The sequence below is a fragment of the Buceros rhinoceros genome, unplaced genomic scaffold (genome assembly GCF_000710305.1).
Source record: "Buceros rhinoceros silvestris isolate BGI_N320 unplaced genomic scaffold, ASM71030v1 scaffold10425, whole genome shotgun sequence".
NCBI classification, from domain to species: Eukaryota; Metazoa; Chordata; class Aves; order Bucerotiformes; family Bucerotidae; genus Buceros; species Buceros rhinoceros.
The window spans coordinates 1-15,707 of NW_010411163.1; the positions used below are offsets into that span (position 1 = coordinate 1).

Below are 15,707 nucleotides of genomic sequence, written 5' to 3' on the forward strand. Positions count from 1 at the left end.
CCTCTCCCTCGGGACGCCGCTGTCGCGGGGCCCGGTCGGCGCCTGCCCGGCAGGAGGCCGGCGCCGTTGGAAAGGCCGAGGAGCCCGGGGGTGCCCGGTGTCAGCACGGTCTGTTTGTTCTTCAGCCACCGAGAGATGTAGTAAACTCGAGATGTGTGCTCCCCTGCTGTGAGTTTGGGGGGCTGTTTGATCAGTTTGCAAGTACGAAGAGCTCTAAGTCAAGTCCCAACGAGTTATGTCCTGCTGTCTTTGCAGATGCTGGGGAAGAGGATGGAGGGGATGGCGTCTGCAGTGTGGGCTCGTTGTCTCTTTACCAAGTCGAGAATTCCAGAGTGGGTATGTGCTTCAGTAGTTGAGAAACTGAAAAATAAGTATTAGCCTGCTTAATTCTGTGCTTTCTGTGGTACAACAGATGTCTGTGGGATGAGCAGGACCATGGTGTGCTGAGTGAAGAACTGGCTGAAGGCCAGAGCCCAGAGGGTTGTAGCAAATGGGGCTACATCTGGCTGGTGATGGGTCACCAGTGGTGTTCCTCAGAGTTCAGTTCTAGGGCTGGTTCTGTTCAATATATGCAGGATCTGAATGTACCATTAGCAAGTTTGCTGACAATACCACACTGGGAGGTGCTGTTGACTCTCTCAAGGGACAGGAGATTTTGCAGAGGGATCTAGACAGATTTGAAACATTGGGGAATTGTCAATGGCATGAAATTTAACATCAACAAATGCCAGATTCTGAACCTGGGACAGAACAACGTTGGGCACAGGTACAGACTGGGAGAGGAGTGGCTGGAAAGCACCGCTGCAGAAAGGGCGCTGGGGGTGCTGGTCGACAGTGGCTCAATGCCAGTCGGCAGTGAGACCTGGCAGCCAAGAGGGCAAACCTCATCCTGGGGTAAATCAAACCGGTCGGTCAAAAGAAGTGATTGTCCTGCTGTATTCAGCGTTGGTGCAGCCTCACCTTGAGGACTGTGAGCAGTGCTGGGCTAAAGGTCCTTGAATGCATCCGGAGAAGAGTAACAAAGCTGGTGAAAGGACTGTCAGGAGTGTCCTGTGAGGAGCAACTGAGGAGTCTGTGATTGTCTAGCTTGGAGAAAGGGAGACTGAGGGTGACTTCATTGCGCTCTACAGCTGCCTGGGGAGGTGAGGTGGAGAGGGAGGTGCTGATCTCTTCTCTCTGGGATCCAGTGACAGGACACCTGGGAATGGCTCACAGCTGCACCAGAGTCGGTTAAAAGAAGTGATTGTCCTGCTGCAGCCTCACCTTGAGGACTGTGAGCAGTGCTGGGCTAAAGGTCCTTGAATGCATCCGGAGAAGAGTAACAAAGCTGGTGAAAGGACTGTCAGGAGTGTCCTGTGAGGAGCAACTGAGGAGTCTGTGATTGTCTAGCTTGGAGAAAGGGAGACTGAGGGTGACTTCATTGCGCTCTACAGCTGCCTGGGGAGGTGAGGTGGAGAGGGAGGTGCTGATCTCTTCTCTCTGGGATCCAGTGACAGGACCCCTGGGAATGGCTCACAGCTGCACCAGGGGAGTTTCAGACTTGGCATTAGGAAGCATTTATTTACCGAGAGGGCGGTCAGACTCTGGAACAGGCTTCCTAGAGAGGTGGCTGATGCCCCCAGCTTGTCAGCGTTCAAGAGGCATCTGGACAATGCCCTTAATAACATGCTTTACTTTCGTCAGGCGGTTGGTTGCTGTAGGACCCTTCCAACTGAAAGATTCTGTTCCATAAATAACTAAACCAAAGCGATGAGGAGTTTTACTTAGATTTTGCATTTCTACATTTACATTTTTAGCTTATCTTTTTGCAAGACACTGTCTAGTGTCAGTTGACTCTTTTTCTTTAATTCTTGAAGCCTGTGGAAAAACTTAGCATTCAGAGGTTAAGCAGAGGCTCTTCAGTGACATGCATGTGAATTAAGTGCTGTGCTGGTATAGCCTTGTCCACGTGTTTCTATGCAGTTGTATGGCCGAGAGTTAATGTATTCATCAGCAAACCATTGTAAAAATATTTTTGTCTTTATGTTATAAATGCTAAATTTAAGGTCACTTGTTGGTGCTTTTGCCTTCTGGAAGGGATAGTTAAACACATAATATTTTTTACAAGGTTGAAGTGTGTTTTAGAGAGTTATTTTGTTAACTATAATAATAATTCTGAAATAATAATAATACAGATATTTAAGAAAAAACCCTGTGTTTGTAAACATCTTATTCTAGGTATTTCAGCCACGTCCTGGAGATCATGAAAAGTATGGAGGTGACCCTGAGCAGCCCCACAAAATCCACGTTGTTACTAGAATAAAAAGTGTAATTGGTCGCCCATATTGGGAAAAGAAGATAATCCATGATCTTGGACTGGATAAAGTATGATTGTTGTTCTTTATCCTTAGTGTGTACATCGAAATGTAGAAACATAGGGTAGAATTAAGGTGGTGTTTTTTGTAAGGACCTCAATTTTGCAGTCACAAATCTGGGATTATTTTACAGCTGCTGTAAATGTAATTGAGAAATAGATGATGTGTGTAATAGCTGAGAGGAACGTTAATGACAAATGCCCTTTTGGTGGGAATTCGGAATATCACTGTATGATATTGCTCTGCATGTCTGAGAACCTTGAGAATTCTGCTAAAATAATAAAAATAGATTTGTAAATACTTCAAATTCAATTTTCTCTATGGGTCATGTTATTCAGATATTGCAGGTAGGCAAATAAGACTCAAGACTGTTAATGAAAAGGCTTCGAAAACTGAGACGTTAAGAGTTTGTGTCAAAGGTACATTTATCCATTATTTTTAGGCCAACTGCACGTTGTGCAGAGATTCACCTCATCAAGGTTAATATTACAGAGAAAAGAATGCGTGCTTGATCAATTTAAGACATGAAGCAAGCAGTCTTGCCTCTAAACTCATGCATTTGTAGTATTTTTAACAGTTGTAAGGAGTTTGAATATATTGATAGTGTAATAGGAATAAAACTGAATTTGTCATTTTACTGGAATCAAGTTTGATCAAGTTTTGATTTCATATTTTAATGTATGTTGATGCATGACATTTCTCTAAGTCTTATGTGGTTTATATTTTTACTGATAGTGTGAAAACTTCAGTGAACAGAGATTTGGGCTTTGGCAATGTGTTTGTAAAACCCGCTCTCTCCTTTATATAGGCACATCAGCCAAGACTGCACAAAAATATCCCTTCTGTGAATTCCAGACTGAAAGTTATTAAACATCTGATAAGGTTTGTTAAGTATTTGTTTGATTTGGAACATTTAATGTAACTCTCTTCTAGTCATGAGACTTTACTAAGCAAACTCTTTTGCCTATAGAATACAGCCACTGAAACTACCTTACGGGTTGCCAACAGAAGAGGAAATGTCAGACACCTTTCTTACAAGCAAAGGAGAGCTTGTCATTAGACAGCGTCTGAAACCCACGGAGCAGAAAGAAATTAAGTCATAAGGTGCACTGGATTTATATTTTATAAAACAAAAAGTTTAAATAATGAATGAAGAGTTTGTGTGTGAAATGTAAGCCTAATTCTTACCTTATCTGGTACAAATGGTGGAGGTGACACTAATGCTTAACGAAGGATTACATGTGTACAACTAAAAAATTCAATGTTGTTAATACTTGGCTCGAAATATTAAATGAACAATCGGCTTTCTGTCTTTGTGTTTTAATTTTGTGGGTAGATTACTGCAGTTTATGGCTAGCTGTTAGAGAACTTTATTAATGAAGGCGGATCAGCAGAGAAGTAAGTCGACTAGATCTAACTGGTGGTGAGGACATTTCCTGACTCACAGTGAACGTTTGCAGTGGTGATGCATGACTTCACCTTTCCTACACAAAGGAAGGAGCTGGGACTGAAAAGCCCTCTGTTTACCAGTTTCATGAGAATTGAGTGTTGAGTGGTTATCCACGGGAGTGTAATTTGATTGAGGCAGACATTTGGGTGACTTACCTTGGTCATCTGGATCTGACTCTTACTCCTTGGCAAACACTCTGTCATCTGGCCTCCTCTGCAGCTTAAAAAGTACCTGAACTCCCCATTTGGGAGAAACAGAAGGAGTGATTCACATCTTGGCAGGTTGTATAATTTGTCATTCAGGAAACACACTATCTCACTTCATATGTATTTCTTGATCCTAAATATTTAATAATGATAACCTGAGAGCTGCAGTCTACGTGAAAGCTGAAGCTTTTCTTGTTATAAAATTGCAAACTTGAGAAACCTGGAGACCCAGAAGCATACCTCTGTGATGCAAATTAGTAATTATGGGCTGCAAATTTATAAAATAATGCCTTTTACTGAAAGATCTTGAGTAGTACTGTGCGCATATTTTTATTTCCAGTTTTAAGAACTGTGGCCAAAGTTAGGAAGCTGCTGCTTTATCAAATGATAAAGTAGTTTATATTCCAGCGAGCACAAATTCCAGAGTTTAACATGTTGTGAGCCTCTCCCACACTAGGTGTTAGTGGAGGAGTTAATCTTAATGATTGTGTGTGGTGAGAAGATCTGAGACATACAGCTGCTGAAAATGAACATTTATCCTTTCTGCACGCTTGGATAGAAGAGTAAACACCAGTAGGAGCTCAAAGCAATAGACGTATCAGCAGAGGGACATAAAAGCTGGAGGTGCTGTGTGCAGAAGAAAAAGAATAATAGGCTGTGGTTGTGGCATTGAAGAGTGTAAAGGCTGAAATGTGAAAATGAGCTGGAATTCCTGTATTTCTCAACAAGCTACAGGCTGTTGGAAGGATGCAGAAAATACTGATGTGAGTTTGAAGTACATAGAATAGGAAGGAAGAAGTGAAGCAGGTACATTAATGTTGCTTTTCTTTCCTCCTTCCTTCCAGTATTTGCACAGCATCTTGCACTGAAGTGTGGTGTAACTGCAGGCTCTGTGTGGTATTGACCATTTTTGCACAGGGAGGTACTTAGTGAAGCTGAAATTTCAGCCCTTTTGAAGGACAGAGGTAGTGCATCCAAGGTACAGGGCATGCTCAAGAGAGGTGGCACAAGTACCGGGGCCCAGAAAATTAAGCAAATGGGTCTTGTTGAGAGACAGCAAATATGAGTCTTGTAATAGGCTTGGTAGCACAGAGCACTAGAGCCAGGATGGCTCGGCCTTACCAAGCATGTTCAGGACTTGTGTCTGTGGCACTGCAGCCTGATGAATCTCCAACAGAGGGAGCGCTGGCAGTTCTGATGGACGCAGTGTGTGTATGTGTGTGAATATGGATCTTCTGTTCATTGTGCTGTACAGATGCTACAACCTTCAAAAGTACTGCAATGTAAGCCAGAAAAAATGTGTTAATGAACAAGCTTGCTTGGTACTGTGCACAGCTTACAGTGTGTGATAAACTACCTAAGTTAGAGCAGAGCTAATAAATGTTTCCCAAGGGAAAATGCTTTAGATACTACTTGTTACTTCTGGGTAAGATTTTGCTACAAGAGATGTTTGCAGCCATCTTTAATTGACAAGCTGGTGGTTTTAATGAAAAAGGAAATTCTATTTTCTTAAAATTTTTAATGTATGTGTAAGTTTGGGTGTTTCTGAAATGGTGTTTCCTCCAAGGTCACAACTGTCTCATAGTCAATCCGCTATCCCAAACCACCTCTGTATAAGCATACATTCTCTAAAGAATTGCGGTCAGGTCTAAAACCTGAACCGAAAGGGTGCACCAACGCAGTGTGTGTCCACGTCCTTTCATTAATGGAGCACTGAAAATGTTTCACGTAAATTGTCATGAAGCACAGGTAAGAGATGTTGCCTTTTTGTGCAAGGAGCAAACAGACTAACTTAAGATAATAGCAAAATTCAGGTTGGAAGGTACCTCGCAGGTCTTTAGTCCAGCCTTCTGCTCAACGCAGGGCCAGCACTAAGGTCAGACCAGGTTGCACAGGACTTGGTCTAGCCATGTCTTGAAACCCTCTGAGCACAGGGACAGCTTAACCTTTCTGGGCAGCCTGCTCTACTGCCTGGCTGACCTCATTGGGAAAAGCTATATACAGAACACCGTTTTGTACCCAGACTGAACCTCTCAGTTTATACCTGTTGTCACTTCTTTTTCCAACTTGCGCTACTGGGAGGAGCTAGCCTGGCTCCATCTCCTCAATTATCCCTCAAAGGCAGCTACTGTGGGGCTGCTGTCAGGTCCACCCAAAGCTCTCCGTTCTCATAGGACAAGTGCATCAGTCCCAGCTCTCTGCACACCTTGCTCTACTTAACTGGTCTTTCCTGTGTCTGAGGGCCCAAAACTGGACACTACTCTGTGCTTAGCAGAGACGTGTAATCCCCTCCCTTGCTCAAGCTGTGCTTCTGTTCATACAACCCAGGGCACCCTTAAGTGCCTTTGCTGCTTGGGCACACAGCTGGCTCGTGTTGAGCTTGCTTCTTGGATAGGAACCATTTGCCATGTCTGCCTGCTGTAGCAATTAAAGCATATTCAAGTGAATCTTCAGTGCAATATGTGATAGCAATGTAGAAATATACAGTTTAAGGAATAAATTTCTATTTCTGTGCTATTACTCTGTGGCAGGTTCACTTATTGTTTCAGATTTGGTAGTTAATACTGTAGCGTGAGCAGGTCAATACAATTTTAATAATAGCATCAGGATATTTTTTATCACAGGTACTAGCTATAAAAAATGCACCTTATTTAAAACAAACAAACAAAAAAGCAACACTCCCATGCTTGTTGTTATTTCTCCTTTAGCCCCCAGTGATACGCTTCAGTTTTTTTTTTTTAACCACTCTAAACCACTTGCTTCTGTGTCTTGAAATGGCTGAACAACTCCAACGACTCTGAGGCTAAGGCTCCACAAAAGCTTTACTATATGATTGATTAAAAGGATCTGTTTATTGTGCTTGAATTTGCATCAGATTTTATAAACTACATGGCATTTTAAAAACATGATGAAATCTGCATATTCTTTCTCCAGATCCTGCGCTGAAGTTAATACAGCTTCGTCAGAAATATTCAATACAGTGGCTTGAGTTTTACAGATTGTTTGCGACTGCAAAGGCTAAAATGAAGTAGTATCAAGGGAAGAAAAGATGTTAAGGTAATATTTTCCCTCGTCTCACAAGAAACAGCTGCTCTGGGGTCATACTACCGAAGTTAAAAGCAATTATTCTAAAAGGATATGGTACTGTGTGATATACTTTTCTGGTAGGTTAAACATAGGCAATATTGCAAATACTCAATTCCAAAATTGCAAGTTGTTAACAACCAATTTTGTAGTGATGTTAGATACTTGTATTGACAGATAAAATCTAAGGCAGATAAAATCTTGTTAAGCAGTGTTGTAACTTCCTTGAGGCCTTAATCTGCTGCTTGAGAAACTGCAAGCACAGATGAAAACTCTGCTTGAATATTCTTGTGAAGTGAGATAAAAAATAAATGGCAAAAGATAGGTTGCAGTTTGGTTAATTAGAGGTGTTATCTTTTAAAGTGATTTTTTTAGCCTTAGCTGAATAAAAAACATCAAAAGCTTGCACTTCTTTCTGGCTTCATTTCCCTTTCCCATGCTTACACTTTCTGGGGGAGAAATATGTAATTTTTTTAATGAGAAGCAAAGTGATTGAAATCTAATATCACTCAGATATCTCAGTATCCATTTCTCTTGAAAAACGTGGCTCTTGCAACCACATTGTTGGCGTAGTCATTGTGTGTTGTGCCAGTATCTATTCCATCATAGGTCCAGATGTTAACTCCCGCATTATAGGCTGAGATAGCAGCTGAAATGAAAGAAACACACAAAGAAACAAAAATCACGACTTTACATCCAGACTTGGTAATCATTGTCCCCTTGCTGTATTTTGCTAATTCCACATCCTCAGTTGTGAGAGTGTTGACTTTTGTGCATGTTCCTTCATGCCTACCTGCATTAATAACCTCAGATATATTTGCATCGTAATTGGAGTAAAGAGATCCAGCCATGATGGCTTCAGCTGTAACTAGTGCTCAAGAATATAACCATATTTCCTTCAGAGAGGACCGTACATTTTCAAAAATTAATGTGTTCCTTCTTTGGAGTTGCCAGGATAGTAGCTTTTTGTATACAAACACGAAACAAATGAGATGGAGACAGGCAGGGAAAAACCCGCCCCTTCTCCTTGCAACTGAAAAATGTCATGACATTTGCCAAGCTTTCCAAAAGCCTGCTAGAAAGCTGACCATATCTTATTCCTCTCTCCCTTTTAGTGAGTGTCCAGGAATACCATTTGACACCTCGATAAAATGAACAGGGGGACTGGGATGTGTTTAATTTTCTGAAGTTCTCAGTTTTACAGTATTACTACGCTTGACTTTCATGTGTGTGAAGTGTCTCAAAACTGACAAAACTCTACCTTTGAGCTGCTGTTCCTTTGTCCATGTTGGGAATTTATTCTGCATTTCCTCTGTAAACCCCTTTAAAATCTCTGCGCCTTGTGTTAAGTGCTCCATACTGTCCCATGAGCCTTCAATTTTATGGTACCGTTTGTCAACCTGAAAGTGAGACAGCAATATCAACACACCAGAAATCCCACTATTTATTCACAGCTCTTAATTGCTTACAGGCTGCTTGTATTAATTTTGATCTTTAATGTCATGATTTACATCTTTTCTAGTTGTATACAGGGGAAGAGAACTTAGGTCCAGGAGCTGGCAAAGCCAGCAATTGCCTGAATAGCAGACTATGGGGACACTGAAGAGGAATGCCTGCCCCACCTCCTTGTCTGTCAGATCCTTAAAAACCCAACGCAGCTGCTGCTGTAAATGTGACAGGGTGTGGAAAGTGGGTTTACTGTTGTTTAAGCTTTTCCAGTGCAAAGTGGCTGGTTCTATCCTCCCCCGCTGCATCAAGGGTGGGTAAACCCCTGTTTCCTCTAGGGATCTCCCCTTGATCACTGCACTTGTTCTGCTCTTCTTATCCTCCTTTTCCTTTCCTCTCCTCCCCCTCCTCCTCCTCCTTCCCTTCTTCTTCACCTCTTATCCATGGGTATTAATGTGCACATCTGAGGGGGCTGGAGCTGTTGCAAAAGTGGATCCCAATGAGTGCAGCAAAAAAAGAAACAAGTGAGGCGTGAATGTAGGCATGAATAACGAAGCAAGATCCCCCACTAGCCAGGCCCCTGTGGTGCATAAAGGGTAAATAACCTGTACATAGCTGCACCCAACAGGCCTCCACGCTTAGTTAAAAAAAAATTCTTCTTGAAACAAAATTTATTATCTAAAATATTAAATAGGAGCAATTAGTCCCTTTAATTCCCAAGAGAACACTGGGAAGCAAGCAGTAGTTTCACAGTAAAAAGCAGCTTGCTCGTGCCCTGTCACACGCTGGAGTCCTTCCCTGCTGCTGGGAGCTAACAGCCAGGTCAGTGTCAGCTTTATTCTGCCTAAAGAGTTCTCCGAAAAGGTTTAGGGGGTTGCCTTTCAATGGAGCCCCTGCTGCTCTTCTGACTTTTTGCTTCAAAAGAGGGATGAGGTTTGTTTTTTTTAAGAGGTTGCCTATACCTGCATTAACCCAATGCATTTCCGTGGTCACCCCAGCCGTCATCCAGCACTTTCCCAGCATGTGACTCTTTAGAGATAATACCAGCAATCACAGCTGGATCAACACATGTCCTGTTGCCAACTTCTGTAATCTTGGCTCAGTATTTCTCCATGTTCTTCAAATCTCTTTCTGCAATCTTCTCTGAGGCAGGAACTCCTACAGCACAACACGCATTACTTTTCCTTCCATTTTTAAAATCAGAAGCAAGTTGTTCTAACAGCCATTATGACTGAAGTGACATTTTGAATCCTTCTGAATCTATTTAGGGAGAAGCAATGATAGAATTGACTGATTTTGCTGAAGGGTAAGTTCCCCAGAAATCAATACAGAGATGACATAAAAGATGTTTTTTCAGATATAGAGGGCACTTCTCCAGTGTGCAGACTAAAAGGCGGGTCCTCTTAATTTAAATCTAAGCCTTGGGGCAGATTAGTTCCAGATTTAGTTCCTTTTTATTTAGGACTATAATGGGGTAATGTTCAGAAACTTAGGTCATGAGGGAAACCCTCTTAAGGGGGAGAGAAAAGCAGGCTTGATGGCAGGGGTTGGATGTACCCAGCAGACCTTGTGTTTTCTCTGTGATGATCTTGAATATCATCTCAAAGACAGCTCTATTCCCAGCATAAACTTATGTGCCCAAGTCGGCTCTTTGTTGTTTGTGGGAAAATCTGCTCACATGGCAATGACTGACAGCCAGAGACTGGGATCAGTAATAGGATAGGCATGAGCTTGTGCATGGATGTAAGGGCAGATGGACAATTGAATTAGTGCCTACCTGCATAGCTCAAACCTTCTGGTTTTGCAGTTGCTGCTGAAGCTCCAGTTGTATCAACATTCAGTATATTCCCATAACGCTGCCAACATCCTAAGAGCAGTATTTACAACCAAACGTCAGACCACCGTGGTGTGTGATGCATGCCATGGAAATGTTTTCAGATCCACGGCTGAAACCCGTGGCATCATTTCAATACTAACGCAGGCATTGGGGCTAGCATATGCAGTCATGGTATCATCTGCTCGGGCACGGATTACCTCCCGGTCGCGCTAGCATAAAGCCACAGGCGTAGTTTGTGAGGTGAACTGGCTTGCGCACAGTCTATCTTGTCAAATTTTAGCTTGCCTAACACTTAGCTGTCTAGTCTAAGCTTGTGACTTGCTCTGCCTGCATAGCCACTGGAGAAAGGCACCTCCAAAAGTCTTTTTTTTCTATTCCAAAATAAGGAAAAAGAAAGAGCAATGAAAGACAAAAGAAATCCTAACACTGCTTACTGGCTCCTGTTTGCTTTTCCATAGCTACTGCCAACAAGAAAAATCGAAGAGAAACATTCTTCGGTTACAATCTATTACAATTTATCTGACTTGCAGTTTCTTTGACTTGCAACTTATCTGTGTTTATCTGTTGTCTAAACACAGTGTTGCAGAAGGGAAAACATGCAAACAGCAAAACAGAAGTTCTGCAAACAGAAGAACAATGCTAACCTGAGCCCAGCAGCTGATAGAAAACAGACTTGGGTACAGTGAATTATTTACCAGAATATTAGATGAACATCACAGACCTGACATGTTTGCTGCAGGGTGTCTCCCCACCTTTTTGCCACACTTCCTAGAGACAAATGGGCTTTTTATCAGCTGGCAGCTGACTCAGTGCACTTCCCATACGCCGCTGGTATTACGTGAAACAGGAACGCCTAACAACTTTTTCTGTGTCCACCCAAACACAAAGGGATTTCTGCTTTACAATGCAAACACTATTACAATTTTAAAAATGAAATATCTTTTAATTTAATTTGAAACTCAGTTGCCAGCAGTTTGGAGGAATCTCATCTGAAAACAACTGTCCCCCTTCAGTTTTTGGAAGCAATAACATGCTGACAATGGGAAAACAGGAACCTGCTTTTGGATGTAGTAAAAGTGTTTGCAGGCAGATATCCAGCAGCAGCAACAACATGCCACTGAGATGCAACTGCTGAGATTTTGGATATGCAGAGGCTATGCCAGGTCCCTGTTGTTATCCCCTCTAGTACAGCAACAATAAAGGCGAAGGCACAAACCCAAATTAGCAGGCGGTGTGGATCAAAGCTTCTGTAGCTGTTCAGCAGTAAGGAAAAAAATTGCTGGATGGCAGCTTTCCCCATTACTGCTAATCCTTCCCGACATGCTTCTCCCCCGTGGTAAATTTTGTGAGGGTGAAATGCCGTTTCACTCTTTCACATTTTAAGCTGGAGAATTCATCCCATGTCGTTGTTTGAAAGATTCAATTCTGTCAGTTTTTCCTGTGCTGTTGATACCTCCGATAGAGAACCAGCTGCAAAAAGTCGCAGCAGCCCATGCATGGAGCTGCATCTTCATGTTCGCGATTACAAGTGCGTTTAAAGAAGGTTTAAACAGAAGGAAGTATGCCTGGCAGGAAGGAAAATAGAACAGGTGTGTCTCATACAGAAGTGACATTAAAAAAAAAAGAGAAAATTCAAAATACCACTGAAGATGATCCACAAACCAGTACTCCCCAAGTTGGCTGTGCTACCATTCCCTTGCTGCTGGGGGAGAATCACAAAGGATGTACTAGTTCGCTGCTTCTGTACCACAGTAATTGAGGCAGGCAGGTAGATCTCCTGTGTTTTCTGGAGCCCTATCCAGAAATTTCTGCTTAAACATATATGCATGCATGGAGTCTCACATGTCCTGGGAACTGTTTTCCTCAACAAACCTGTATTCAGACTGCTGGGGGAGAATGGCATGTCTGCACAGTGGTTCATAACAACAGCCCTGTCACCTGGGCGATGTGGAGCAAGCTGCAGCTCACAGGCTCCAGAGAGAACTCCGGAGACTTGGGCGTCCAAGGACAGGGAACTGATGATGGCTTTTGCCAATGTGCTTTGCAGCACGTCTCACTTGTCCCATCGCTTGCTTGCCACAGAGGAGGCGGTATGTAAGCCACACCACATTGCCATCTCTCCTGCATGTCAGGGGCACAGGTGGTGTCTTTGGGCAATCTCAAAAGTGACCCCAAATCATGGTTTATGTCCTGGATTCCTCTTACCCACTGTTAGTTCAGGCATTCAGCAACATCCAATTCAGATCCAGCTCATCCTAGTTTTTCTTCATCTTTCAGAAAAGCTAAAAAACCCTGTCAGAGTGCGGTTCTGCCATGAAAGGTTTGTCTCTTGTGTTGACCTCACCATGGAGTGCCATGAGCGAGTGCCATGGCCTGTGGGTCACCTTACCACACTGCAGCACCAGGGGCCGGTGCGTCCCAGAGAAGGTGGCTGAATTCAGTCCACACCAAAGGCAGGGGTATAACCTGGAGGTAATGGAGACGTACACATACATGACCAAAGGAATAATTTAACTTGTTGGTCATCTGTCAGGAGAAAAAAATCCTGAAAGAGTGGAAAAAGGGGGCAGAGACCTAAATCTGGTTTCCATAAGTTGGAGATTTATCAAGGCAAAAACTTACAAACTCAAAATATCTGGTGTAAGAACTGATATGATAGCTGTGGTGGCAGGCCCCAACATTTTTCAGAAGCAGATTACTTATTAATTGAAAGGGATTCAGAGAGTAATTTCTCAGTGTGGGAGTGAGTGTTGGCTCGTCTGCGAAAGCTTTACCAGAAGGATACCCATGTTAAGCTCCGGAGCGGCAGGCGGTATCACGCAACCTGGAACGGTGGGGCTTGGAAGTGTTTTCAATTCAAGGCAAAGCGATGGCTAGCATGGGTTATTTTTTTTTTAACATCGTGCTGCAGAGATGAATGAAACTCAGCCTGCTTTCAATTAGTGTTTAACTATTTTGTATCTAACTGCTTTTTATCTGTATTTCAATTTTTTTAACTGTATGAGTGTGACTTGATTAGTTTCTACTGTACTTATTGCTTGTGTTGTCCTTTGCTTATGTGTCCTGTCTGGATTTGCAGCACTTTTAATGGCCAGAAAAACAATAGAATAAGTACCCTTCTCAAGTCAGAAGGCAGAAGTTAACAGCAGGTAACCCTGCTGGGAAATGTTTAAACAGTGTGTGAAGGCAGCTATGATTTATGTTACTTTTTTATCTCGATTATCTTCAGTAACAAGAAAAAGAAAACAAGTTTCTCTTCCATTTGGGTAAGCCAGTAGTTGAAAATTTTGGCACACATTTAGTCAAAGTTCTCTCTGTAAAGGAGAGACACCCAGGGGGGTCAAACAGGACCTGACTGATACAAAACAATGTTTAAGGCAACATAAAGCAAATTAAGAACATGCTTTTAGGCCCTTCCCGCATTTCATAAAGAATCATGTAAGCCCAATTGTGATAAAAAGTTTGAGTGGACTATTCTTCTTTTGCTGCTGCAGACTTGTCTTAGAAGCTTCTTAGTGTTGGATGTGGAATTAGATTGACTTGTACCTCTTCTTTTTTTTTTCCTCATGTAATTTTTAGGTAGTGTAGTCCCATCATAAGCTATGTCATTGGTAATACAGGATTCTCAGCTACTGCTTTGCTGTTTTTTTATTTCTTTTCTGTAATAATGGTTCTTATTTAAGAAATTAGCTCAAGATCCCAGTGTAACAAAGCTCAGTTTTATAGTTTAGCATTTCAGCAATCAAAAAGGCATTAAGTCTGTGCAGATAGCGTGGATCCAGCAGGGTACTGAAAGAAAAAAAGCAGTGGCTCTGACTGTTACAGGAAACAAGTTGCACCATCCGTTTCAATACCCTGCTGGTTTTATTTATTGGTTTGCTTTCAAAAGTCCTCACTTTTGCAACAGTTCTCGGTGTCCCTCAGCAGATGGAAAACCCCATGTTGGGGAGTACACACAGGATTGAGACATGAAACTGAAAGGAGTTACATAAATGTCAGTGTCTTTTGCACTAAGTTCATTTTTGGAAGCTTGGGACTTGCAAAGCCGAGCTGAGACTTTAGATAAATTCTCACTGATTTTGGAAGTCTTGTTCATGGCCTTACCTAAGTACAGCAAAGGCCATTCTTGTTATAAGATAAATACTAAAGACCAATACTTAAATGCTTTGTGTGGAAGCCAAAAAAAGGGAAACTACATGTATTTTTGCATTTATCCATGTGTACCTGCTCTACTCTGTCCACATGATGTGGCAAACCTGTTTACTTCTTTCCCTTTCCTGATGTCTATTGCGTAGTTGTAAACATGTATACCCATCCTTAGCATGTTTTTTCTTGTCTAAGACATCGCAGTTCTGCAGTCTCTTCAGGTCACATTTTCTTCACTTCTGATTTTGGTGCTTGCTGCAGTTTTGAGATTCTCCAGTTGGTCTCAATCTTTGTTGAGCTATGGCTACCTGAACCAAATACAGTCCTCAGGTGAGTCTTTTCTGGTGCTGATTAGCACAAAGACTTCATGTATCTTACAGAGAGTAAGTACACTATGTTGCATGAACTGGTGTGGTTGTTGTCTTTGCACCACCACCACCTCCTCGCTCCCATCTCCCCCCATGCTGCCTTGCTCTGGCCCTGGACTAGGGATGCTAGCAGTGTCAGCTCCTGGGCCGGAGGGCAGGAGATGGTGAATGCTGGAGCCTAAATCCCCTCCATAGCTGTGGGGAGAAAATCCTGGCATGCAGAGTGCGGCCCACCTCGGTGGTGTAGGTGGGGATGAGGTGAAATTGCCACTCATCCACATGGGGATGTCTGTAGTGAACTCCTGCTGTGAGGTTTGCAGCCATATCTGTGTATACATAAGGAGGACCTTGTGAAGACGTGTTAAGTCAATTATATCTTTGCTAAGGCTAATTACAAAGTGTCTAATTTTTTTCTGTGTAAGAAACAAAAAGGTAGGATACTTTTGACATGTGTTTATTATATGACCGATAGAAAACTCTACCAGGAGGTAGAAAATACCGAGGTGCTCATGTTTAATGGTATTTAAAAGCACAATGGCCCTTCACCTCAACTAATATTGGCTATATGGGCTCAGTGGGAGTTAGTATGGAGAATGCCAGTGCTAAGATTTTGCCTTCAGATGTACCCCCGAGCAATTTGGTACAAGGTAAAGCAAGAGAAGGTAGCTTTAAAATGTGTATGTTGAACACAAGTAATTTCATAGCAACCCTAGCTGAAGCATCAGCAAGGTGACTTCCAGCTAATGGAGCCCGTGGGTTGTTGAGCCCTGGGACATGGCCATCCCTCTGAGCTGGACCCAGGAACTAGTGTCATGA

General features: G+C 42.5%; 2 protein-coding genes across 2 annotated transcripts; one reads left to right on the forward strand and one right to left on the reverse strand.

Moving 5' to 3' along the window:
• Nucleotides 1-259: 259 nt before the first annotated feature.
• On the forward strand, nucleotides 260-3,647 carry MRPL30 (mitochondrial ribosomal protein L30). The gene is made up of 4 exons (XM_010135901.1): nucleotides 260-336; nucleotides 2,218-2,364; nucleotides 3,163-3,236; nucleotides 3,325-3,647. The coding sequence occupies exons 1-4, from the start codon at nucleotides 271-273 to the stop codon at nucleotides 3,455-3,457; spliced, it is 420 nt and encodes a 139-aa protein (XP_010134203.1). The 5' UTR covers nucleotides 260-270; the 3' UTR covers nucleotides 3,458-3,647.
• Nucleotides 3,648-7,612: 3,965 nt separating this feature from the next.
• LOC104493255 (lysozyme g-like) lies at nucleotides 7,613-11,891 on the reverse strand. Its single transcript, XM_010135905.1, is given in 6 exon segments — nucleotides 7,613-7,743; nucleotides 8,356-8,494; nucleotides 9,323-9,333; nucleotides 9,513-9,698; nucleotides 10,318-10,407; nucleotides 11,831-11,891. Coding segments are annotated over 6 exon segments (618 nt in total).
• Between the last annotated feature and the right edge of the window lie 3,816 nt (nucleotides 11,892-15,707).